The 27379-nt window shown below is 43.6% G+C and overlaps 1 protein-coding gene across 1 annotated transcript in view; it reads left to right on the top strand.

The window, feature by feature from the left end:
* Window positions 1–27379, top strand: part of ABCC4 (ATP binding cassette subfamily C member 4) — a 155266-nt gene that overhangs the window by 111891 nt on the left and 15996 nt on the right. The window contains exons 25-29 of the mRNA XM_056862133.1: window positions 254–445; window positions 7660–7815; window positions 20186–20275; window positions 21035–21207; window positions 22187–22292. Coding sequence (XP_056718111.1) covers window positions 254–445; window positions 7660–7815; window positions 20186–20275; window positions 21035–21207; window positions 22187–22292 — 717 coding nt within the window. The remainder of the gene's footprint in view (window positions 1–253; window positions 446–7659; window positions 7816–20185; window positions 20276–21034; window positions 21208–22186; window positions 22293–27379) is intronic.

Here is a 27379-nt window from a genome sequence, read left to right on the forward strand (position 1 = left end):
AACCCTATGGGGTTGCCATACGTTGGCTGTGAATTGATAGCACTTTCCACCACCACCAGGTGCAGTGGTGAAGAAGGTTCTGGAGAGACGTATCATTCCAGATGAGACAAATCATTCCAGTTGAAAAAGAGATCGTGTATTTCAAGGTCTAATCTTGGGTACTAGAATAATGTTCTCTGTCAGCTTTTGTTTGACCTGGTGCTGATGTTAGTAAATATACCTGAATTAAAGTTACATTGCTCTTTTCCCCCAGATGATTTCAGTAGAAAGAGTAATGGAATACACAGAACTTGAGAAGGAAGCACCCTGGGAGTCCAGCAAGCACCCACCTCCTGAATGGCCGACAGACGGTGTTATAGCATTTGAAAATGTGAGCTTCACTTACAGCTTAGATGGACCTTTGGTGCTGAGACATTTTTCTGCTTTAATCAAGTCCAAAGAGAAGGTATGCATTTGGCCAACATACTTGTATGGTAATAGAGCTAAAATAGATCTCCACAATAACATAATCTAATTTTCTTCATGTCTTGGCTATATAGAATCTTAGAGTTGGAAGGGACTACCAGGGTCATCTAGTCCAACCCCCTGCATAATGCAGGAAATACACAACTACCTCCCGCCACACCCCCAGTGACCCCCAAAACATGCCCCCTCCCCCCAAAAAAACCCTCCAGGATCCCTGGCCAATCTGCCCCAGAGGAAAATTGCTTCCTGACCCCAAAATGACAGTCGGCATTACCTTGGGCATGTAAGAAAGGGCCACGAGAGCCATACACTGACACAACCCTTCCTGCCCTCCCTCTCATGATCTACCTTAATTTTCAGCATCAGCATTGTTGACAGATGGCCATCTAGCCTCTGCTTAAAAACCTCCAAAGAAGGAGAGCCCACCTCCTCCCAAGGAAGCCTGTCCCACTGGGGAACCGCTCTAACTGTCAGAAAGTTCTTCCTAATGTTTAACTCTTTAGATGTAGTTATATTTAGATATAAAAGCATCATGAGACAGAAGTGTGTAGGTGAATGGATGTTGTGTACAGGCTTTGGCTTGGAACCAAAACCCCTGTGTGCACGTCCAAAACATCCATGCATGGGTGGAGGGGCAGTTTTGCAATCTGAAAGAAGCTTCTCTTGACATGTGAGAAAATATTCTGGAGGTGTCCAAACTAGGGCATGGGGGACCTACTATCAGAAAGGAGAAGCTGAAGAAAACCTGTGCTCGGGCAGTAGCAACCTCGTCCTCGCTGGATCCAAATCTCATTATTTTAAGTGAAAAATGTCTCCATACTGGATCCAAATCTCATTATTTTAAGTGAAAAATGTCTCCATATTTCTCTCTCTCTCTCTCTATATATATATATAAAAAACAGATGCCTGAGTAGATAATGTATTTTGGTGTGTGTCTTTGCTGGGTACAGACAAGGACCACTCAATAATGTTGAGCAGAATGTATGTGCCATCAAGTTGCAGCTGACTTATGGTGACCCCTCATGGGGTTTTCAAGGCAAGAGATGTTCAGAGATGGTTTAGCCATTTTCTGCCTCTGCGTGGCAACCCTGGACTTCCTTGGTGGTCTCCCATCCAAGTAGCAACCAGGGCTGACCTTGCTCAGCTTCCAAGATCTGATGAGATCGGGCTAGCCTGGGCCATCCCAGTCAGGACAGGCTTATTTTTAGAAGTTATATTTTGAAGCATTTATACCCTGCTTTCTTGCACATGTGGACTTGAAGCAGGTTTACAAAGCAATGCAAAAAATGACAACTTAGACACACAAAGGCATATACAGTCAGGTGCGTCTGGGGTGGTGCTGGTTTCACTAATTCATAGGGTTGCCAGGTCCCTCTTCACCACCGGCGGGAGGTTTTGGGGGCGGAGCCTGAGAAGGACAGGGTTTGGGGAGGGGAGGGACTTCAGTGCCATAGAGTCCAATGGCCAAAGTGGCCGTTTTCTCCAGGTGAACTGATCTCTATTGGCTGGAGATCAGTTGTAATAGCATGAGATCTCCAGCTACTACCTGGAGGTTGGCAACCCTACTAGTTCAGCTCTCTCAGGGCCACAGGCAGGGGGGACATGGAGCTCAAGAGCCCTTTGGCTCATCTCCAGGGTAAAGAGAGAGAAGGTATAGAAGCTCTGTCCAGGTTTCATCTGGCAAAGAGACATTCCCTACCTTCCTCTTCTTAAGGGTAGAACCACCTAAGAGTAGTTCAGCAATCTGATAGGATGTCAGGAGAGCTTATGTATTCCTACGCATGCTTATGGGTTCCCATGAAGAAGTTGAACAAGCATCTGGTAGGGATTTTTGGGGACGGGGTAGGATACCCTTTCTTAGATTGTAGATTAATGTATGTGCCCCACTGGGTACTTTCCATGATTACATGTGTGTGCTAAGTGCCGTCAAGTTGCTTCCAACTCTTGGCAACCCTATGAATCAATGTCCTCCAAAACGTCTTATCTTTAACAGCCTTGCCCGGGTCTTGCAAACTGAGAGCAGTAGCTTCCTTTATAAAGTCAATTCATCTCTTGCTGAGTCGTCCTCTTTTCCTGCTGCCTTAAACTAGCATGATTGCCTTTTCCAGTGACTCTTGTCTTCTCATAATGTGACCAAAGTACGATAGCCTCAGTTTAGTCATTTTAGCTTCTAAGGTCAGTTCAGGCTTAACTTGATCTATAACCCACGGATTGGTTTTTTTGGCATTTCACGGAATCCATAACACTCTCCTCCAACACCACATTTTGAAGGAATCTACTTTCTTCCTATCAGCTTTCTTCATTGTCCAGCTTTCACACCCATACATAGTAAGAGTTTGCATGATCCTAAAATGCTTTCTCATCCACCTTAGTGCCTAATTAAATTCTGAAAGAGAATGTTTTTTTTTTCCCTGAGGGGTGGGGGAATAATCATCTGGGCTTTACCGTAGTTGAGGGGGCTTCGCATGGAAAAGATGGGAGCTGGAGCTCTTGAGGGTTTTTATGCAGTGTGTCTGTTTATCTTTTTCCTGCTCCCCCTTGCCTTTGGGGCAGCTCTCTTGCAGTGGTAATAAGCCTTTCTAATAGTGGATAAGAAGATTTACATTTCACGGAAAGAAACAAACAAAATAAAAGATGAAACACGAGAGGGGGAGAGAAGATGTCGCGTAGACGGTAGCTCAGCGCTGCTCACCTTTTGGTTTTCTTGGTTCCCTGTTGATTTTTGCTGGAGTGATGGTGCTGTTGGCTTCGCCATCATAAATTAGGGCTGTGCACCCTGAAGTGCTTTCTAAATCTTGATATAGGTATCTTTTTCCCCCCTTTCATTTTTACTCAGGTATTAAGTTGTATGGATTGCATTCCACACTTACCTGCCTCTGCTAAGAAACCTGCCCCATGGTTGCCGACCTCCAGGTACTAGCTGGAGATCTCCTGCTCTTACAACTGATCTCCAGCCAATAGAGATCAGTTCACCTGGAGAAATAGCCGCTTTGGTAATGGGACTCTATGGCATTGAAGTCCCTCCCCAACCCCCCCTCTTCAGGCTCCGCCCAAAAACCTCCCGCCAGTGGCTAAGAGGGATCTGGCAACCCTACCAATCTTGCAAAGATAGAGGAAAATATTCTTTTTGTTGTCAAGGTTCTCCAGAGGCCATGTTGGACTATGAAGTGGTATGTTTTTATAAAAACCTAACATGAGATCTGCCCTGACCTGGATGTCCCCGGGCTAGCCTGATCTTGTCAGATCTCAGAAGCTAAGCAAGGTCAGCCCTGGTTAGTATTTGGATGGGAGACCACCAAGGAAGTCCAGGGTTGTTATACAGAGGAAGGCACTGGCAAACCACCTCTGTTAGTCTCTTGCCTTGAAAACCCCATAAAGGGTCGCCATAAGTCAGTTGTGACTTGACGACACTTTACACACACGCAATATGAGATCTGCTTATTTCTCACCCATATTGCTATTCTGCATATGCAGAAAAAGAGGCTGGGATATTCTCCTCCCCCCCCCCTTCTGCTTCGTGCTCATGTTGACCCAGGGAAAGAGGGAGGGGCCAGTATTGTACCCTCCAGCCCCTTGCCCCCTAAGCTTCTAGGGAGGCCACACTAGTATCTGGGGGGAGCTTCCACCCAACACTGCCGACACTGCATTTACAGAGTTGAGTGGCTTTAAAACCAAATATTATTGGGTTAAGAAATTAAGGTAAGGTAGGGAGCCAGTGTGGTGTAGTGGTTCACATACCCAGTTATCTCACCCAGCTCAGCCCCCAAGTCTCAGTCCATCGAGGGCTTTAAGGGCACCCTTTTGAATGATTTTCGAAAACACATCTGCAGCCACTAAAGCTCTTGCAGAGCTTGCAAGAACTGTTCCTGTCATAAGAATGTAAGAAAAGCCCTGCTGGATCGTACCAAGGCCTATCAAGTCCAGCGGTCTGTTCACACAGTGGCCAACCAGGTGCCTCTAGGAAGCCCACAAGCAAGACAACTGCAGCAGCATTTTCCTACCTCTGTTCCAAAGCACCTAATATAACAGGCATGCTTCTCTGATCCTGGAGAGAACAGGTATGCATCATGACTAGTATTCATTTTGACTAGTAGCCGTGAATACTCTCTCCTTCACGTACATGCCCACTCCCCTCTTAAAGCTTTCCAAGTCGGCAGCCATCACCACCTCCTGGGGTAGGGAGTTCCACAGTTTAACTATGCGTTGTGTCAAGAAATACTTCCTTTTATCTGTTTTGAATCTCTCACCCTCCAGCTTCAGCATTTGGCTTTGCATGCGTTCATTCTGCATTCACAGAGGTGTCTGAACGGATTTTGAAGGCAGCGAGAAGGCCACCATAGTCTAGATGTGAACAGATAGCAGGGCTAAATACTCTAATAAGTTGAGAGGGGGAGACGTGTTGTGTCGTCCTAAATTCCCTGTTGCTTTTAACTGTCAGCCACTTTGCCCAAAATGAGAAACTATCTTCTGACACATTCAGTTTGTTCCTTTTCCATTGGAAGCCAGCCTGAAGGAAGAGGGTTTTTACAATGAGCAGAGCAGCTGCATTTTTATTTTAAGTATCAGTTTTATAAAGCCCTTTTTTGTTGCTAATATCCTACTGTACATCAATGACATCAGTGGAAACACTTGAACTTCTTTGTTCTTATGCAGAACTCTGCAGAGATGGTTTTGCTTTCTTCTCCTTTCTTCCTGGTTTCCTTAGCGTTTTTTAAATTCTCATCCATGCTTCGGAAAGAAAAGCCACTCTACGAAATACTTTTTTTCTGAAGCCCTAGTCCTTCCCTACCCTTCCTATTAATTTCCATTTAAAGCCATAGCTGGACAAAATACAATTTTGTTTTCATGTATTATTTTAAGTGACTATTTTGATCTCGTGCAGCAAAATTTAAAGAGACAGCAATCGTTAAAGGGGGTTTCTCATACTGTCAAGGAGTACCCACCATCAGTGGAACGTGAGATATCCTGGTTTGACTGTTTACTTCCACATGGGGACCAAGGCATGTTCAATAATCTCTTGACCACACGTTAGTCGTGGGAGAAAATAAGGTCTGAATAGTCACTTAAAGTTCAGTTTTGCAGATGGGCATTTTTTTCAGGTTACTATTTCCCCCGTTCACTGGTATTGGAGGAGGAGGGGTAGGAGTTGGTTTTTATATGCCGACTTTCTCTACCACTTAAGGGAGAATCAAACCGGCTTACAATCTCCTTCCCTTCCCCTCCCCACAACAGACACCCTGAGAGGTAGGTGGGGCTGAGAGAGCTCTAAGATAGCTGTGACTAGCCCAAGGTCACCCAGCTGGCTTCATGTGGAGGAGTGGGGAAACCAACCCGGTTCTCCAGGTTAGAGTCCACTGCTCCAAACCACCGCTCTTAACCACTACACCATGCTGGTTTGCTGTAACATGGTTTATCAACCTCTAGAACTCCCAAATCATATTATAAAAAACGCATTTTACTTTTTAGTAGCTTGGCACTGTGAAGGAATTAGTTTAGGTGTGCCCAGCGGGGGAGCCAGACCCCGTGCTATTGCAGTGGAACTTGGACAAAAAAATAGCTGAGCTTTCCTCAATTTTTAAATAGAAAAACTAGTTGTCTACCCAAGAGCTTTGCTTGGAGGGTAGATGGGGTAAAGGAAGTGATATTTTCATCTTGAAGAAAAAAAATGTTAATGTTTTGTCGCACACCCCATCCCCAAAGGGTCCCGATGACCAACAATAAATTAGAAACAAATATGAAATGAGATTAAAATTTATGCTTGGTTTAAATTGATGCGACAATGACTGTCATTTAGAGGATGGTGCCGAGTTGTTTTCTGTTGCCTCAGAAAGTCGGACCAGAACCAACAGGTTGAAATTGAATCAAAAGAGTTTCCGTCTAGACATTAGGAAGAATTTTCTAACAGTTAGAGTGGTTCCTCAGTGGAACAGGCATCCTTGGGAGGTGGGAAGCGCTCCTTCTCTGGAGGTTTTTAAGAAGAGGCTAGATTCCTTTGAAATGTGGTGTTGGAGGAGAGTGTTACGGATTCCGTGGACTGCCCAAAAAAACAAATCAGTGGGTTATAGATCAAATCAAGCCTGAACTGACCCTAGAAGCTAAAATGACTAAACTGAGGCTATTGTATTTTGGTCACGTCATGAGACGACAAGAGTCACTGGAAAAGACAGTCATGCTAGGAAAAGTTGAGGGCAGCAGGAAAAGAGGAAGACCCAACAAGAGATGGATTGACCCAATAAAGGAAGCCACAGCCTTCAATTTGCAAGATCTGAGCAAGGCTGTCAAAGATAGGACATTTTGGAGGACTTTCATTCATAGGGTCGCCATGAGTCGGAAGTGACTTGATGGCACCTAACACACGCACAGAGAGATGGCCATCTGTCAGCAATGCTGATTCTATGACCTTAGGCAGATCCTGAGAGAGAGGGCGTCCTGGCCATCTTCTGGACTTGGTGTGTGGGGGGGGGAGGTAGTTGGAATTTCTTGCATTGTGCAGGAGGTTGGACTAGATGACTCTGGTGGTCCCTTCCAACTCTATGGTTCTGTGAGTCTATGATTCTAGTTTTGCCTTGAGGGGAAAGGTAAAAGTAGTGACTGTGGACAATCACCGTGAAGTGAAGCGCATGGACCAATCAGCCTTACCAATTAAACAAGCTTTTTGCTATGTGTATATCATGCACAATCAAGTTTATACCAAGTTTCCAAATAACAATAGCGTTTTGTGTCAGATTTCAAAATAACTATAGCAAAGTGCCGTATGAATCTGAACAAAACAAACGACTTAATACATGTTGTAAGTAAACGTAGTCTTGACTTAATCTCGTCTTAAAAAGTACAAAATGTGTACCGTGTACTCACTTTCCTTGTTAAAAAAGCATTGAGAGGAAAGGTGGCATGCCTGTTGGAAAGGGCTTTGTTTTATCCATTTCATGTTGGGATGGGAAATGGGTTGCGTCTAACTGATGTTGGCTCTATATCACTCAGGTGTTACATTATCTGGAATGGTTTACAAATAATTTTTAGTGATCTGCGCGTTTTGTGTCCTTGCCTTTCTACTGGTGTGGCTCGTAGACCTTATCCAACAAGAATTTAAAATGTACAGTGCAAGATAATTATGAATGGTGCTTCAGAAAAATGCTCTGTTAATCAAAACTGGCTTGGCTGGTTGTGCATGTGTGTGTGTGTGTTTTTTATAAGGTTGGAATTGTGGGAAGAACGGGAGCTGGAAAGAGCTCTCTAATAGCTGCTCTTTTCCGGTTGGCTGAGCCCCAGGGAAGAATTTGGATTGATAAGCTTTTGACGTCGGAACTGGGACTACACGAATTGAGGAGGAAAATTTCCATCATACCTCAGGTACAAAGTCTACTTTTCCTATCAGTATGTTTTGGGAGGTCCAGCAGACCCTCGAAACCTTAGTGTTGCGATGCACTCTTTATCGTTATTCTGCACTCCGTCCATAGTATTAAAAAATGCTTAATATTGCCATGTCCCCCCCTTTCTTTTGGTATATGTTAATCCTTGATTTTTCTGAATATCATCCAAAATAAAGTAAAATTATTTCTGTTGAAAGGGTCGTTATATTGGCTTTGGTCACTAGTTATCATTGCAGATACCTTGCAAAATCGGCAAAATGACCCCTCCCTTGCATGGTTTTCATGTGAGAAAACTCCGGGGGGGGGGGGGTTAGAAACCTTCCTTCCCTTGTGGTGCTGTTCTGAGATAATTTGGGCTCTCTTTTTTTGTTAGAAGCAGTTACCCACAACTGCCGTGTGGCTGCGGGGAACACAAGCAAACTCATGTAAACAAGCGAACACGATATCTTAGAGCAGACGCTGTACTATGATGCCCCCTTCCCCAGCTAGGCACTGAGAAAAACACCCATTCCTACATTATACTAGTTTTATTGTTTTTACCAGAACATTACCTGCAGAGGAAGCCGTTTGTGTGAGATTGATCCCTTTGCGATTTGGGTGGTTTTAATCGTGTTGGCAAAGCTCTTTTTTGAATTCTTCTGAACAAGATGATTTAGGAGCTCACATGGTTTGTGTTTTGATGTAAGAGAACAGGTTCCAAGCTGCTGCACACTGCAGTCCTAAGGGGAGTTACGCCAACCTAAGCCCATTCCTTTCAGTGGGTTTAGACTGGATTAACTCTGCATAGGATTGCACAGGCAGTGTCACGGAATATTCATTAGCATTCTAATTTCTGAGGTAGGAGATTCACACATTCTATCCACTATCAATTTCTGTGCTACTCTTCAAGGAGCTCAGGGTGAGTCACGTGGTTCTGTCTTCCCCACATTCTTCTCTCTACATCCCTGTGAGGTAGATGAGGCTGAGAGAGAGAGAGAGTGAGTGACAAGATTCAAAACAGGGTGACAGATTCAAAACAGATAAAAGGAAGTTTTTTTCCACACAACGCATAGTTAAATGGCGGAACTCCCTGCCCCAGGATGTGGTGATGGCTGCCAACTTGGAAGGCTTTAAGAGGGGAGTGGACATGTTCATGGAGGAAAGGGGTATTCATGGCTATTAGTAAAAATGGATTAGTTAAGAGGGGAGTGGACATATTCATGGAGGAAAGGGGTATTCATGGCTATTAGTTAAAATGGATACTGGTCTTGCTGCATACCTATTCTCTCTAGTATCAGAGGAGCATGCCTATTATCTTAGGTGCTGTGGAACACAGGCAGGATGGTGCTGCTGCAGTCGTCTTGTTGTGGGCTTCCCAGAGGCACCTGGTTGGCCACTGTGTGAACAGACTGCTAAACTTGATGGGCCTTGGTCTGATCCAGCAGGGCCTTTCTTATGTTCTTATGACAGGAGCAAAGCTACCTACTCATGGTAGAGTAGGTTCTGAAGCCAAGTCTCTTAAATCCTGGTCCACTATACTATGCTGGCTCTTATGGCTGTTCCTTCTTATTCTTTTTTGTGCTCCCCCCGCATGCATTTCTTTTTTAAAAAAATATTTTCATTTAAAAATATGCATAACAAACAAAAAGAAAGAAAAACACTTAACACAATATATACACACGAAATCTAACATAAAATCAAGTGTGCCTCAGTTTGGTCCGAATCTACTATCTCTTATAGAATTATGCTACGTTTCAACCTCCTATTGCAGGTTCTATTCTGTAATACTGCCAAACTATGCTTTTTTCATCTATGTATAGATTAGTTATAAAGATTATAATAACGTACTATACTGTTAAATCTCTACTAAACTTAACAATTGATTGCTACTGTTAGAAATTATAGTTCTACATAATCAAAGTAGGTTTTCCATTTTCCATTCTTCCATTGAATCCCCCCCCCCCCATTCAATTCTGTACACTGGAACATTTCGGAGTACAAAATGCAAAGACCCAATATTGCTGTTGAACGATGTGTACATGTTTAAATTGCCTCTTCCTCAACGAAACAGCAGGAGCGCTCAGTCTTTTCCCAGTTAACTGTTTTTTGTGCATTTTGATATATTAAGTGGTAATTTAGAAACATGCATTTGCCATTCAGAAGAGAAAACTAAAGCGCTCGTTCCATACTCGGGTCTCTTTGTGAACTGCCTCTGTTGAAAAGCATTGTGTTTTGAGGCGATGAGGTAAGGTGATATGTAAGCTCTTTCAGTGGAATTTAATTGGTGACGGCTTTTTTGCATGTGACAGTTATCAGAGGACGTGCTCATCTGCCGATGACTACTCTGGTGTGTATTTGCCCCGGTTGGCGTACACTTTTGACTGTTAGCTCATGTTTTTGTTTGGGTCAAAGTTCCTTGGCCCATCAGCCCCAGACCCTCTATTCAGTGTCAAGGCCCAAATCAGGAACAAATAATGTCGTTCTGAGTGTCTGCAGTCCTCTCCCTCAATACCGGATGCTCAAGCAAAGTTCAGTAGCGAAGAGGGACTCCAGGGCTGAAATGTGAATTTCCAGGCCCCATACTTTGTTTTTAAAATCAGGCACAAGATTAGGGAGAGAGTTGGGCACTGTTACTAGGCAGAAGGGAGAGTTAGCGTGGTGTACTGGTTAAGAGCAGCAGGCGCTAATCTGGAGAACTGGGTTCGATTCCCTGCTCCTCCACATGAAGCCTGCTGGGTGACCTTGAGCCAGTCACGGTTCTCTCAAAACTCTCTCAGCCCACAAGGAGGCAAGCAATGGAAAACCACCTCTGAACCTCTCTTACCTTGAAAGCCCTACAGGATCCCCATATGTCAGCTGTGACTTGACGGCACTTCCCACCACTAATAGGTAGAGGAATGGGGAAAGCAGAATAGGAATTGGCTCTGAAGAGAAGGGAACTGGGGGAAAGATATGGAGGCGGGAACCAAGGAAGTAGTGAACTTAGGGGGAAATGACTTTATCTTGTAAACCTCAGGACTAGAGGAGTGGTGGGTTATGGGGGAAAAACAATAGCTGGGGAGAGCAAGGTTCTAGTTTGGGTGTTTTTCTGCATGCTTCATAACACTGTCTTTGAAATCCAATCATGTTATTTTGATTTGGGGATGTGCCTGTCCCTAAAAGCATCAACCCAAAAACCTTCCAGGGTAAATAGCCTGGTTTGTGGTGGTGGAGAAGGAGAAGGAGAAGGAGAAGAAGACGAAGACGACGACGACGTTTTTATACGACGACTTTCTCTATCACTTAAGGGAGAATCAAACTGGCTTACAATCACCTTCCCTGCCCAACCCACAACAGACACTCTGTGAGGTAGGTGGGGCTGAGAGAGCCGTGACTAGTCCAAAGTCACCCAGCTGGCTTCATGTGTAGGAGTGGGGAAACCAACCCAATTCACCAGATTAGAGTCCACCACTCATGTGGAGGAGTGGGGAATCAAACCTGGTTCTCCAGATCAGAGTCTACCGCTCCAAACCACCACTCCTAACCACTACACCACGCTGGCTCTCATGATGGGTCAGTAGCCGTGTTCTCCCTAGAAAAGTTTGGGGGGGGGGGGAAATCTGCCTGTCTTTCTGTTTCTTGTGCTCGCTGCTTTTTGCAATACAGCTCAGCCCTGGGAAACTCGGATGTTGGTCTGATTTTCCTGATGTGTGGAAATACACACTGCCTATTTATCTTCAGGTTACAGGGTATGCTCTGTGGAGGGGGCTGCAGTAATTACGTTTGCGCGGGGTGTGGGATTCCCCCCCCCCATTGTATTTTTTAAAACTAGCGTGATAAAAAGTTTATTAAGGGGAATGGTTCTCTAAAAAAGAGACCCTCTTTGGATAATCCTCCTTTCCCCCTCTGTTAGAAGAAAAGAAGGCAAAGAAAGAGGTAGGTATGCTATTACTAGCAAAGAAATACAATTGGATTGCAGCCTAATGCGCCCTCCGTTTTTGTTTCTGAACACTGAAGTCTTCATTAATGCACAGTAGTGCTACTGAGTGAAGTTGGTGACCTTTTTGTGTCTAAAGAGGGACTTTACATGGACTTAAATTCTTCCGCTTTTGTTTTCGCACAATGTTCTTTTCTCGTGGAAATGGACGGCGATCTGTTCATTCAATGGCTTCAGGGTTTTGAAAGCCCTTTTCCAGGCTCTTCCCCCCCCCCCCAGGTAGGATTGTAGAAGATGGATTCTTCGCTCAGGAAAATGCACATTTTAAGAGGCAGCATGGTTCTCGCCGAGCTAATTCTGCCTTCCATCCTTGGATACATTTATTGTTGTGTGCATTATTGATGCACTAGTTTTCTGGTACAGGTATATGATTTGCTGGATGGAATTTTTTTAAAAAAAGAGTTTCCATTGTAAGTAAGCTTTTAGTCAAAAATCCCTGAGGGGAGTTCAAGTGTCTGAAGGCTAGCAGGTAAGATTACTTGTGCAGGTGAAAAGAGGGTTTGTTTCCCACTATCTGGAGGCTTGTGTTTTGGACTTTGAAGGTTGGTGAAGATATGAACCATGTGAAGAGGAACTTCTTTTGCTAACAGGCTGCATTTGTTGAAAGCAGCTGGTTCTGCATCTTAGCCCAGTGCAAGCTTAATGTTTCCGGGCCATAGTGATGAGTTCAGGAACAGGAGGGTGCAGAGAAGAGTGACGGGGATGATCAGGGGCCTGGAGACCAAGCCCTATAAGGAAAGGCTAAGGGAGTTAGGAACGTTCAGTCTGGAGAAGAGGAGGTTGAGGGGGGACAGGATTGCTCTCTTTAAGTATTTGAAAGGCTTTTACTTAGAGGAGGGCAGGCAGCTGTTCCCGTTGGCAGCAGAGGATAGGACGTGCAATAATGGGTATGAATCGTGGGCGGAAAGGTACCAGCTGGACATTAGGAAGAAATGTTTTACAGTAAAGTTCAGCAGGGAAATCAGCTGCCTAGGGAGATGGTGAGCTCCCTCTCGCTGGTAGTCTTTAGGCAGTGTCTGGACGAACACTTGCCAGGAATGGGGGTGAGGAACCATTTTTCTGCCAAGAGCCATTTGGATATTTATAACATCATTCGCGGGCCATACAAAATTATCAACGTAAAAATTAGCCTGCTATATTTGGTCAAACATTTAGCCAAGAGGCACGACCAGAGATGGCTCCAAGTGTCTGCCACATAGAGCGACTCGCTTTTGAGCTCTGCTGTCCCCAGCTGGGCCCAAGAGATTCAGGCAGAGCAGCATCCTTCTGAGCTAGAGATCTGCCAGGACCCATGAAGGGCCAGAACAAATGATTTTGCGGGCCTTATACGGCCCCCGGGCCTGACGTTCCCCACCCTTGGCTTAGACTGATCCTTCATTGAGCAGAGAGTTGGACGAGATGACCTGTATGGCCCCTTTCCAGCTCTATGATTCTAGTGTGCTAGAAAGAGGAAGGTGGGTGTCTGCAGGTTTGGCAGACTGCCCCAAATGAACCATAGATTAATCTGCTTCTGGGCTTGTTACCTGAAATAGATGGTCTCCTGTTTTATTGGGGGAATTAGCGTTGGAGACTGCGCTTTTAGCAAGAGGTGGGTAACTTGGGGGTCTTTTAACCTGTGTATACCAGGATAAGGAGCCCCGTGGCGCAGAGTGGTAAGCTGCAGTACTGCAGTCAAAAGCTCTGCTCATGACCTGAGTTATATCCCGACGGAAGTCGATTTCAGGTACCCGGCTCAAGGTTGATTCAGCCTTCCATTCTTCTGAGGTCGGTCAAATGAGGACCCAGCTTGCTGGGGGTAAAGGGAAGATGACTGGGGAAGGCACTGGCAAACCACCCCGCAAAAAAAGTCTGCCTAAAACGTCGGGATGTGATGTCACCCCATGGGTCAGGAATGACCCAGTGCTTCGCACAGGGGACCTTTACCTTTATGCCAGGATAAGTCCTGTGGAAAACTCTCTATAAAGAAGCGATTGCTCAAATAAAATGTCGTTTTGTTACAAAATAATAATCTCAAGCACCGAAATAAACACACACACACACAATTCATACAAGAGCTATGGAAAAATAGGTTGGAGGAGTGGGAGATAGACCTAGGGAATGGGTGATAATTACGAGTTTAGGAGAGTGACGTCCGATGAAAGCAACATTGTAGAGGGAGAAACAGACAGCGTTTCTGGAAGTAAAGAAGGCAGCGACCCTACACGTAAGTAGGGGTTGTATGGTCTTATCCAAAGCGCACACACACATTATGACTAGCCAAAGGACCAATATTTGTACTTGAAATGGGTCCTGAGACGGTATGAGGTAACTGGCAGGTAATCCAGGGACAAAGAATGATTGCTTTTCTGGAGTCCAGACAAAAGAGAAAGAGAGGCTCGATGCTTCTTCAGGAAGTACAAGAATACGTAGATGATTCTTTTGCATATTATTTGATAACTGATAGTTGCAGGTATGAATCCTTGATGAGCTTTCAGGACAACAGAATGCTTGGAGTATTCTCCTGCATATTGAGTGATTGCCAGGGTGAGTGTAGATAGTGTAACTAATGGTCTGCTCAGGGCGGTGATTGAATAACTTTAAGGTGTGACAGTGGGGATTGTGTGTGTGTTAAGTGCCGTCAAGTCGCTTCCGACTCATGGCGACCCTATGAATGAAAGTCCTCCAAAATGTCCTATCTTTGACAGCCTTGCTCAGATCTTGCAAATTGAAGACTGTGGCTTCCTTTATTGAGTCAATCCATCTCTTGTTGGGTCTTCCTCTTTTCCTGCTGCCAGTGGGGATTAGTCAGCCCCATTGTCCAGCCAGGTACTCTCTGGGCCATGGGAAAATGCACAGCAGCCAACTCCTTCCTGCCTATGACATGCACACAAAATGACTCCCACACTTCTCTGAGAGGCATCCATTTTATGTGGAGCAACATCTTGCTCTTATGTCAGCTCCTATGTCAGTTTTGGGCCCCTGCCAATGGCACTCCATTAATGGAGGAAGGGTCTGGCTGTGAAAAAGACAAATTCCATGCTGGCCAAAATTAGATGAGGAATAGAGAATAAAACTGCTGCTATCATACTGCCCTTGTACAAATCTATGGTGAGACTACACCATTCCAGCATGACAATGACCCAAAACACACGGCCAAGGCAACAAAGCAGTGGCTCAAGAAGAAGCACATTAAGGTCCTGGAGTGGCCTAGCCGGTCTCCAGACCTTAATCCCATCAAAAATCTGTGGAGGGAGCTGAAGGTTCGAGTAGCTACACATCAGCCTCGAAATCTTACTGACTTGGAGAGGATCTGCAAAGAGGAGTGAGACAAAATACCTCCTGAGACGTGTGCAAACCTGGTGGCCACCTACAAGAAACGTCTGACCTCTGTAATTGCCAACAAGGGTTTTGCCACCAAGTACTAAGTCATCTTTTGCAAAGGGACAAAATACTTATTTCACTCATTATAATGCACATCAATCTCTGACTTTTGTCTTCTGGGTTTCTGGGGTTTTTCCTGTTGTTATTCTGTCTCTCACAGCTACAATAAACCTACCATTAAAATTATGGACTGGTCATTTCTTCATCAGAGGGCAAACGGGCAAATTCAGCAGGGGATCAAATACTTTTCCCCCTCACTATATTCTCTCCAGGATCAGAGGAGCATGCCTATTATCTTAGGTGCTGTGGAACACAGGCAGGATGGTGCTGCTGTGGTTGTCTTGTTTGTGGGCTTCCTGGAGGCACCTGGTTGGCCTCTGTGTGAACAGACTGCTGGACTTGATGGGCCTTGGTCTGATCCAGCATGCCCTTTCTTATGTTCTACTCGCAGGCTTGGTGGTCAGTTCCAGGCAGGATTTGGAGCTACCCATCTGCTTGTAGAAATATTGCTACTTAAACTCCTAATTGGGTTCTTTGGATATAATTGCGTGGAGCTTGTATTTCTCTCTTTTGATGCAGTTATCATCAGTTTCCCTGTCTATAATTTACAGTTATTTATTGGTTTGGCTTATTAACTTGCTCTTCATGGAACAGGCAATTTTAATACAACAATCTTTGTCAGAAATGGTAATTAAAATTATCCTTATCTGCTGTTGCAGTACATGTGTGCTGTTACAATTTTATAACAGTTATGAAGTTTTTATGAATTCAAATTTCCCATTTTGCCAGCCTATAAAAATAGATTGAAATGGAAAATAACCTTAATAATTTCAGAATGCATCCAATAATGTAATATAATCTGTATTGTTAAAAATTATGGGCTTTTTTAGGACTTAAAAAAATCTTTTTAATGTTTTACTGAACTCCTGATCAACAGGTTTTGTAACTGTATTTATACTGGGATTTTTATTAGAAGGAAAATCTTAATTTGAAAAGAAAATACAAACCTTTATTAAACTGTACGTTCTGTCTGAGTTGATTTTAAATATTTTTACGGTTTGGCACATACCAGTCGGAAATATTCTATCTTAAAAGCTTTGGGTGTGCACTTTTAACTCGGCTTGATATACCAGCTTATTAAAATCAAAATAGCTAAACGAGTTGTAATCATGTCTACAGTGAACCTGAAATTGTTTCAGAATTAATCATTGAACAAGCAAACTCCTTTTCTGGTAAAACTTGTACAATTGTAGAACTCTGGTTACTAATACAATAGGATAGTGCTTTGGCTTGCCCATGTGCAGGAAACCAAAGTATGAATTGTTTCCTTTTCTTTCTGAACTTCTGATCACTTACAACCCGTTCACAAGAACTTCCAGTTGTTCAGACATTTTTCAGTGAATCACCTCATGAGAAAGTGGTGTCTTTGTTTCACAGCTGATACATTCGCATAGTTCTTGTCTACGGTAATGGCTGTTGGCCCTGATCCTGAGTAGGTTAGTCATTCCTTTTGTTGGGATGTCTCACTGAACTCAGTGGACCTTACCTTTGAGTAAATATGGCCAGGATCAAAGGAATCATGTTGATTCTGTGGTTAATTTTAACTGAATGTTGGCTATATTCGTGCCAGTGATATTCCTGGCTTTTGTTTATGTTGCCACCAATTTTATTGCTTTGCAGCTATCTTAGAATCGTAGAGTTGGAAGGAACCACAAGGGTCATCTAGTCCAACCCCCTGCACAATGCATGAAATTTCAAACTACCTCCCCACACACCCCTGGTGACCTATACTTCATGCCCAGAAGATGGCCAAGGTGTCCTCCCTCTCAAGACTTGCCTAAGGTCATAGAATCAGCATTGCTGACAGATGAGCATCTAAACCTCCAGGGAAGGAGAGCTCACCACCTCCCGAGGAAGCCTGCTCCACTGAGGAACCGCTCTAACTGTTAGAAAATTCCTCCTAATGTCTAGACGGAAACTCTTTTGATTTAATTTCAACCAGTTGGTTCTGGTCCGACCTTCTGGAGCAACAGAAAACAACTCGGCACCCTCCTCTATATGACAGCCCTTCAAGTACTTAAAGATGGTTATCATATCCCCTCTTCAGGCTAAACATACCCAGCTTCACCTTTTACGATGCATCAAATTTCCAGGTAGCTAAATTGGTCCAAAGGAACCCCTCCCCGATAAATCCATGGAATACCCTTTATTAAGACCAACCAAAATGGTTCACCACAGTACACAAGATTTTTGTTAATCAGGATGGGTGTTCTAAAATGAAGAAAATGCATGCCTTCACAGGTATGGGCCAGGAGGATTCCTTACAAGTAAGGAAGAGTCTAGGTTAATCCAACTGATAGAAAGGGGATTGATTCCTTGACAATCGCAGAATTAGGCTGACTTCTACCTGTGTAGCAAAGAAGTATCATGCCTTTATTAAATATAATTGTATTGAATTCTGTGTAACACAACCTAAGAATTAAATGAAGAGTATAACATGATATAGGCATTAAACATATTAAACAAAACATAGTAGTTAAGTTAACTGCAAGAGTTTAACATCAAGTTTGTAGTCTGCATATTGTATAATACCTCCTTAGGCACCAAGCTTGATTCACAGTTTGTAATTTTACACAAAGATCTTCTAAGAGATTGAATGTTGTTTCAGTTCGTATCTTCAGTAGCAATTCATTTTTGGAAATCTCTTTAGGAGTCTTCCAGTATCTCCTAAACAGGAGTATAGCAGTAGCAGTGGTTGACAATTAGCACATTATAAAGTAAGCTTTGATTTATACAAGGTTGCCTTTTAGTATTATGACAAAGCAAACCGTTTCTGTTGTTCGCGCTGTAGATTTTATAAACATCGCAGGGTGATAACAATTTTTGAAGACCTTGCAATTATTTTTTCTATTGCACTGAACATAATGAGTATTCACAGTGGGTAGCCGTGTTAGTCTGTTTGCAGTAGTCAAAAAGGGCAAGAGTCCAGTAGCACCTTAGAGACTAATGAGTATTGTGATTCTCTAATGAAGAGGAAAATTCACATTTTGATAGCTGTGTATGTGTGCCGTCAAGTCACAGCTGACTTGTGGTGACACTGTAGGGTTTTCAAGGCAAGAGCGTTCGGAGGTGGTTTGCCATTGCCGGCCTCCTCGTGGGCTGTGAGAGTTATGAGAGAACTGTGACTGGCCCAAGGTCACCCAGCAGGCGTCATGTGGAGGAGTGGGGAATCAAACCCAGTTCTCCAGATTAGAGTCCGCTGCTCTTAACCATTTCGCCATGCAGTATTTTCCCCATTTTGACATATAACTTTGATGTCCATTTATCATTAATAGGTATGTATGTGCCGTCAAAGTTGCAACTGACTTACAGCAACCCCAGCAAGGGGCTTTCAAAGCCGGGTTGGTTTGCTATTGCCTTCCACCGCATAGTCTTCCTGTGGGTAGTTTCCCATCCAAGTGCTAACTCTGCTTAGCTTCTGAGATCTGACAAGATCAAACTATACCATGTTGCCTTTCCTCGTTTTATCATTAACATCAACCCCATTTTTGGTTAGATCCTACCAGGTTTCTATTTCTGCAAGTTGGAGGTGGGCTAATCTTAGCTAATTCACCGCTTCTTACAGCAGCCCCTCCCTCAGTGTGTATTTTTTGTGTATTTTTGTTCCCTGAGCCCCAGGATAGCCTTAATCAGTCAAAAGGGACTGTGCGATGGGAATGACCCACATCATCCGTTGCAAACCTGGTAGCATCCAGCCCTATATGTTTAACAATTTTTTTTCCAACAGGAATTTGTTAATTTCTCCATTCTGTTGGTCCTATACATTGTCTTCCTTTGTGTGCTCAAAAAGTTATCATATAAGTTATTGATTCAGCATAAGAAGTGCATTGTCAGTTATCTTTGTGTTTAGCGCATAGTTATACCCCTGGAGACCAAGCCCTATGAGGAAAGGCTGAAGGATTTGTGAAAGTTTAGTCTGTAGAAGAGGAGGTTGAGGGGAGACATTGCTCTCTTTAAGTATTTGAAGGGCTGTTACTTAGAGGAGGGCAGGGAGCTGGTCCTGTTGACAGCAGAGGATAGGACTCACAATAATGGGTTTAAATTATGAGTGGAAATGTACCGGCTGGATATTAGGGAAAAATATTTTTATAGTAAAAGTTGTTAAACTTTAAAAAAACAGTGGAATCAGTACAGTAAAATCAGTGGAATCGCCATCCTAGGGAGATGGTGAGCTCCCCCTCACTGGCAGTCTTTAAGCAGAGGCTGGACAAACACTTGTCAGGGATGCTGATCTATAACTCTGTACTGATCTTGTTGTAAAGAGTTATTTCTGCATAGGATTTCATTATATAATTAACAACCAGATATTTCTCTCTCTCTCTCTCTCTCTCTCTCATTCTTGTATTTTTCGTGTTATTTGAACGTCCAAGTTGTTGAACATTTATTGTTTTAAATAAGTACCGAGGCTTTTCTTATTAAAGTTTTGACACAAGGGCTATAAGTGAAGGATGGTGTACCTTTTTAGAGAAAGAAGAACCCTTTTCTGACCGTTTTTCCATTCTGTTTTTATTGTTTGCCTCAGTAAAGGCAGAGCTACACCTTACATGCACATGAGTGTAGTAAAACCACCACGGCTGCTACATCTTGGCAGTTTTTGAAGAGTTAGACTTATTGTGACGAAATGGCACGCTGGTGTTTAGCCCCTTCCTGTCCACCACTCTCTCCTGGCGACGCTCCCCACCATTCTTGGCAAAGACTGGAAAAAAGTTTAGGAATAGAGTGGAGGTTTACACTATCAAGGTTAATTGTGCTCATGTGCACACCCCTGTTGCTTCTCCCCTCCCAGAGCTATTTTGCATAGAAAAAGTAGCTATTGTTGTTGTGTTACGTGTCTTTGTGTGCAGCACATAGTTATGCCCTGAGCAGCCTTTCATGCAAGTGAAAAAATCTCTCTCCAAAAGTGAGTTTAAATTCTCTGAGCTACCAAAGCAAATAAGGTGCAAAACATTTTGAACAATATTCTGTTATGTTTTAGGAGCCAGTTTTGTTCACTGGAACGATGAGAAAAAACTTGGATCCATTCAACGAATATAGTGATGAGGAGCTATGGAATTCTTTGGAAGAGGTAATTGTGTTTATTTATTCATTCACCCCTTGCTTTTCTCCCCAATCGGAACCCAAAGCACACTCATAACATCATTCTCCCTGCCCCCTTCCTCCCCCTTTGAATATGGGTAAACAATATCCTTGGAAGGGGACCCACCTGTATGGCGCTCACAGTTCGTTTCGTAATTTATGCGGCATCTTTGCTGCAGGGTCTTAGAGTCTTTACTGCTGATTTTATTAGTGATTTTATTAGTTATCGATTGTATGTGATGTTTTAAATGATGTTACCCGCCCTGAGCTGGCTTGCTGGGGAGGGCAGGCTACAAATCTGAAAATAAATAAATAAATAAAATATCCTCTCCTCCACTCTGTCTTTATAATGCCGCCACACTGAAGTAAGTTGTGTGTGTGTGTGTTGCCATCAAGTCACTTCTGACTTGAAGGCGACCTAAGTAAGTTAGGCTGAGAGAATGTAACTGGCCCAAGGAAGCTTCTGTGGAGAGAGGGGAATCTGAGCCTCGGTCCCGTAGATCCTAATCTGATAATCTAATTACTCTACCACACATTTTTTAAACAAAAGTTACAGTCTGCTTCTGCATACTGAATGATTCCGTTTCCCTTATCTTTGCATACATTGATTTAGATTGGTGGATCCCATCCTAAGCACATGAGATGCTGTTATTTTATAGTTAGGTAAATCCTGAATAGATTTTGAAATCTTAAGAACCGAGTTCATGCTGCGGAAGGGTGTTTCTTACCGTCGGGCTCGTGTCTGCAGGTCCAGCTAATGGAGGCTGTGGAAGAGCTGCCCAACAAACTGGAAACGCAACTGGCAGAATCCGGCTCTAATTTTAGCGTCGGCCAGAGACAACTGGTTTGCCTGGCCCGGGCTATTCTCAAGAAGAATAAAATATTGATTATCGATGAAGCAACAGCAAATGTGGATCCAAGGTAAGACTCGTTGAAGCCACCTGCCAGCGGGGTGTAGTGGTTAAGAGCGGTGGCTTGGAGCAGTGGAGTTTGATCTGGAGAACCGGGTTTGATTCCCTCACTCTTCCACATGAGCAGCGGAGGCTAATCTGGTGAACTGGATTTGTTTCCCCACTCCTACGCACGAAGCCAGCTGGGTGACCTTGGGCAAGTCACAGGTCTGTTAGAGCTCTCTCAGCCCCGCCTACCTCACAGGGTGTCTGTTGTGGGGAGGGGAAGGGAAGGTGATTGTAAGCCAGTTTGAGTCTCCCTTAAGTGGTAGAGAAAGACGGTATATAAAAACCAACTCTTCCTTTTCCTCTTCCTCTTCCTCTTCCTCTTCCTCTTCCTCTTCCTCTTCTTCTTCTTCTTCTTCTGTTATTGGTATAAAAGTCAATATGAGGCTTGGGAAAGCTTTCATTTCTGCTTCGTTGCTCTGTAATATATGAGCGGAGTGGCAGTGCCTTGTGTGTTAAGTGTGTGTTAAGTGCCGTCAAGTCGTTTCCGACTCATGGCGACCCTATGAATCAGTGTCCTGCAAAGTGTCCTATCCTTAACAGCCTTGCTCAGATCTTGCAAACTGAGGGTGGCAGTGCCTTACTACCACAGTATTTTTATTCATTTATTTTTGCTTTCAGTTGACTTATGGCAACCCTGTAGGGTTTTCAAGGCAAGAGGTGTTCAGAGGTGGTTTCCCCTTGCCTGTTTCTGTGTAGTGATCCTGGTATTCCTTGGAGTTCTCCCATCCAAATATTGACCAGGGCTGAGCCCGCTTAACTTCCGAGATCTGATGAAATTGGGCTAGCCTGGGCTATCCAGCTCAGGGACCACCAATGTATACTGATTATTATTTCCTTAATTCTGTGACAGTGAATGTGGAGGGAGAAAACTTCCCACAAGTTGAATCTTTTTTCTCTGGCACGCAATCTTTTTTCACGTCTGTGCGTACTGCTTATTTTAGAACGGACGAACTGATTCAAAAGACAATCCGTGAGAAGTTTGCCCAGTGTACTGTGTTGACGATCGCGCATCGACTGAATACTATCATCGACAGCGACAAGATTATGGTGAGCCACATGTTTTAACAGCCTAACCCCAGAGCGTATGTTTGTAGTTTAGAATTTTAATTTAGGAGAAGAGAAGCTGCAGTCTTGCTGAATGAAATTGTATAGAAACTGTGTGCAGGTTCAGATGTGAAATTAGAACAAGAGTTAGCTTTTTTTGGTCTTGTGTGGTGAGCCTAGCTTTTTCCATGAAGATAGTTTCAAAGGTGTTAATCTGCAGTAGAACAGTTAGATACAAGTTCAATAGCATCTTAGAGACTGTGACGGAGAGACTTATTGTGACTGATAAGATGGTCAGAAATATGTGGCACTTGAGAGGCTTTTTAGAATATAACTTTAAAGTAGTTTTGTCTTTTTTTGTGGGATTTAAAGGTCAGGTTAGCAATTCTTCATAACTGGAAATGTAGATTGTAACAGAATAACAGAACTGAGAAGTTTGAGATGGTTAAGTTCCAGTGATTTATTGTGGCTCTGGACAACTGAATTTTCCTAACAGCCATCCACAGAGCAGGGGTTCAAAACACTGTAGTGGACAAGTTGAGCAGAGACTACCAAACCGACCATGAATAGTCTATCCACGACAAATACCTTGGATTCGTTTTTGAAATGTTGGGCACCCCACAAGTCGATCTATTCATGACCAAGGCAACAAGGAAAGCCCGCATATTTTGTTCCCTGGTGAGGAATAACCCCCAGTCAATCGGGAATACTTTCAAATCTGATGGTTGGGTCACTTTTTCTAGGATTTCCCCCCTTTCTTGCTACGGCCTGGAGTCTTGGGGAAGGAAGTAGCTGACTAGCCAGAGTGCGATTTGATAGCCCCTTTCTGGCCATGCCAGAATATCGGTTTTAAATAGAAATTTTTTTTTGTACATTATGTTGTCTTGACTATAGTATGATGTTTTAATGGATGTTAGCTGCTCTGAGCCAGTCTTGGCTGGGATAAAAAAAGGTCAAGGTCCCCTGTGCAAGCACTGGGTCATTACTTACCCATGGGGTGACGTCACATCCCGACATTTTCTAGGCAGACTTTGTTTACGGAGTGGTTTGCCAGTGCCTTCCCCAGTCATCTTCCCTTTACCCCAGCAAGCTGGGTACTCGTTTTACCGACCTCGGAAGGATGGAAAGGTGAGCTTGGACTGCAGTACTGCAGCTTACCACTCTGTGCTGGGATAGAGAGTGGGATATAAGTTTTAAAAAATAAAATAAAAATAAATAAAGGGCTGAAGAGCTTTGTTAGGAAACAGCAATTGACCTAATTGACAATTTTGTTGTATATTCAATACGGTTTTCATCAAAGCTAGGCTCTTAAAATTCTTTTTTTAAAAAAAAATACGTTAAGCTAAAAGCACAATCCCAGTAAGGTTGTGTATTTTCAATTTCATTAAATGCAGCATAGTCTGAATGACAGCTAATTGTTGGTTTTGATTGACTTAACTGCTGCAAAATACAGGAGGAAGACAAATTGGACACCTCCTTTCTTTCCCCTAGTGTTTGTTCTCTGATAACTAAAGACAGATTCACTTTGTAGTCAGGGAATTAGCTTGCCAAAAAAACAAACAACTTTATTACGGCCTTGCCAGAAAAAATTAGCTTGCCATTTTTGACTTCTTATTAGGCCCTTTCAGCCAATGGTTTACAGCACAAGACCTTGAAAGTGGTCCTCTACCACCATCACAGGAACCATGTGATTAGTACGACTGATGGTGGAGCATTTTGAGGACCATAGACTACAGCTTCTTTCTGCACAAACTCATTATGTCCCTGATTATCCCATCAAGCTGGTATTAAAATCTGTTCTGCAGCCTTTACTAACCATTTTTTTAAAAATCCCATGATCACTGTTTATCTTGATATCTCTTTCTTGTCAGTAGCTTGGAGATTATGTTTGAACGGCAAGGGGAGGGGGGAAGACAGTAGGCTGAGTTTCTATAATAATTTACAATAGGTAAAGGTTTACAATAGGTAAAGAGAGCCGGTGTGGTGTAGTGGTTAAGAGTGGGGGGTTTGGAGCGGTGGACTCTGATCTGGAGAACCGGATTTGATTCCCTACTCCTCCACATGAGCAGCAGAGGCTAATTGGGAGAACCGGGTTGGTTTCCCCACTCCTACACCCGAAGCCAGCAGGGTGACCTTGGGCAAGTCACACTTTCTCAGCCCCACCTACCTCACAGGGTGTCTGTTGTGGGGAGGGGAAGGGAAGGTGATTGTAAGCCGGTTTGATTCTTCCTTAAGTGGTAGAGAAAGTCGGCATATAAAAACCAACTCTTCTTCTTCTGTATACCTTTTCTGTCATTCTTGCTTGGAGAAGTTTTCTTGTGAACATGCCTTTGCTAGTCTATAGTGTTATAGACTGAATAAGATCAACAGGTTGAGTCAAGCCACCTTTTTTTTTTTTTGCTCAATCTCACTGAATTCTCCTTGCTACAAGCCCACCTCATATGAATGTTGTCCATGCAGGTCCCACCAGCACAGCCTTTTTGGGTTATCAAAGGAGATTCTTCCAACTATTTATTAAAACATTTGTTTTCCCTGCTGTTCAAGGCAGCTTACAATAACATTAAAAAATATATTTCCAGCTAAAACCACAATAAAAGAGGGAACCCCAAATCTCTCCCTCCCCCTTTAAAAGAAGCCTGCCATTTAACCCCCCTCAGGAGCCTGGGCAACCAGGCAAGCCTTATGGTGCTACCTGAAGATCTCCGGGGGAGGGGGCTCCGGGCTCTGGTCGATGCCAGATGGGCTAGCCAAAATGGTGGGGTAGCCAACAGATGGCTGCCTGATGACTGTAGTGGGCACACAGAGACATCTAGAAGGAGACAGTCCTTCAGTTTTAACAAGCAAAAAAGCAGGTTCGATCAAACCCAGTGGCTGGAATCCACAATGGGTGTGTGTGTGTGTTCCCCATGGGGGTCAAGGATTTTCATCCACAGAGAGCAGTTTTCTCATCTCCCCCCTACCATGGCAGCCCAGAAGGCCTTCTCAGGTAATGGTGGTGTGATACAGTTGGACTCTTTGGGCGGGTTTCTCATTGTGCCCACAGAAAAAAACACTGGTGGATGCAAGCCAGAGTTTTCACCATTCCTCAGAACACATTGTTCGTAAAGGTACGCTCAAAACAAGCTTCACCACTTGGGAAAGTTAATGCCAAGTAGTTTAAAAGAGCAAGAGTCCAGTAGCACCTTAAAGACTAAGAAAATTTCTGGCAGAGTATGAGCTTTCATGAGTCACAGCTCACTTCTTCAGATACGGCTATCCATTGTGATCTATCATCAAGTACCGTAGTTTGTCTTTTTACTTTTGAGCCTGATATGATATCTTGATAACCCCTTGATATATGCATGATATATCAAGGGGTTATCAAGAGATCAAGGGACAGTACCTTGACATTGAGTTTGGACTTCACAGACATTTATTCTTGGTGGGTAAAACTCATCCCTATCCTTCCATTTTTACTGGAGCTGAATATTGGGACTACTATTACCATCATTAAGAGGGTAGCAGTGGTAGAAGGGACTAGAATTTGGGAGTGAGGTAGGGTCTATTTCAGCATTACCTCACTTTTTTTATTTTGGCCCCTGGTTCTTCATTGTTCCTCTCGCCCATGATCTTCTCTAACCTCCTCTTTTTTCTTTCCTTGTACCTTTTTTGCTTTAGCCCTGTTGACAAGTTACAGTGAACACATATACAAGCCATGCACAATGTACTCTTGGTATTTCTTTATATGTATGTTGAGTAATTTTCATTGTTATGTACACTGTAATTTGTGAACAGGACTTTCCTTTCTTATTCTCCTTAAATGCGGAGAATGGTGGCTGTTATTGTTTTATGAAAAAGAAATGGGAAATGGTTGAAAAAGAATCTTTTTTTTAAAAGCCCATTTGTTGACAGAAGCTTTATGTCTTTCAAGGATTGTGTAAAAGGGAGAAATTGTGTCCTTGCTGATTTATGACAGGAAGAAAGACTCACTTTGTCCTGTCATCAGCTCCCAGCCTTGGTCTACGTGTTCGACAAAGGTACACGGCACTAGCGTGCCTCTTCAACTCCCTCCTCCGCTAATCCACAGGTGTGGGATCGCATGTTTGAATTGTCTCCACATTAAAAAAACACCTTGCCACAGAGAAACTAGCATGGCAGGTTCCCTCGAGGTAGCTGTAGTAGTCCGCTGCGTCCAAACAATTACAAATCTTGTGGTACCTTAAAGACTAATGAATATATTGTAGCATAGACTTTCATCGGTCAGGGCCCGCTTTATCAGATCCCTGAAGCATTACGTTGGCGGACACATCCACAGCTTCAAACTGAAGGAGGGAAAGGCTATAGCTACTGAAATAGTGTTTTTCCATAGGCAGAGAAGGGTTTGCGCGGGAAACATTCAGGTGCATACAGCCAATGTGGCATAATGTAGGGGACCCAGCCTTTTTGAGCCTACAAGAGCCTTTTGTAATTCTGACCCAGGATGTTGTGCACAACCATAACATGTCTGCCACAGGAGGTGGTGCCAACCACAAAATAGCTGTTTGCAGGACAAGGAGCCAATCACAAAGTTTCAGGGAGTAAGATTATGTATAACCCTAACTGTAATGTAGTAGCTAGAGTGTTGCACTAGGATCTGGAAGGCCTGGATTCGAATCCACACATGGCCATGAGGCTTGCTATATGACTTTGGAGTAGCCACACACTCAACCTAACTTACCTCACAGGGGAGTTGTAAGCGTAGTTCCTTGGAGGAGGAGTGGGATAAAATTTATTAGGTGTCGTTTGCCATCTGTAGTACAGGGCACTGCATATTGTGAACATGTGGGTCAGTCTAGAGAACCTGTGTCGCAGAAGACATTGGCAACTCAGGCCTTTTATGAAGGGATGTTTCCCCGCGGTCACCCCTGCCGACTGCTTCGGGGCTTCATTTTGATTATGCATGCCTTTCCCGCCCGTCAGAGGTTGCCTCACTCTCCCCACGCGTTTTGTCCGCGTTTTCCAGATGCTGTTTTAGCCAGCATCTGGCAAACATGGGCAAAACGCACGGGGAGAGAGAGACGATCTCTGATGGGGGAAAAGGGCATGCATAATCAAAATGAAGCCCTGAAGCA

The sequence above is a fragment of the Euleptes europaea genome, chromosome 16, assembly GCF_029931775.1.
Source record: "Euleptes europaea isolate rEulEur1 chromosome 16, rEulEur1.hap1, whole genome shotgun sequence".
In the NCBI taxonomy this organism is placed as follows: domain Eukaryota; kingdom Metazoa; phylum Chordata; class Lepidosauria; order Squamata; family Sphaerodactylidae; genus Euleptes; species Euleptes europaea.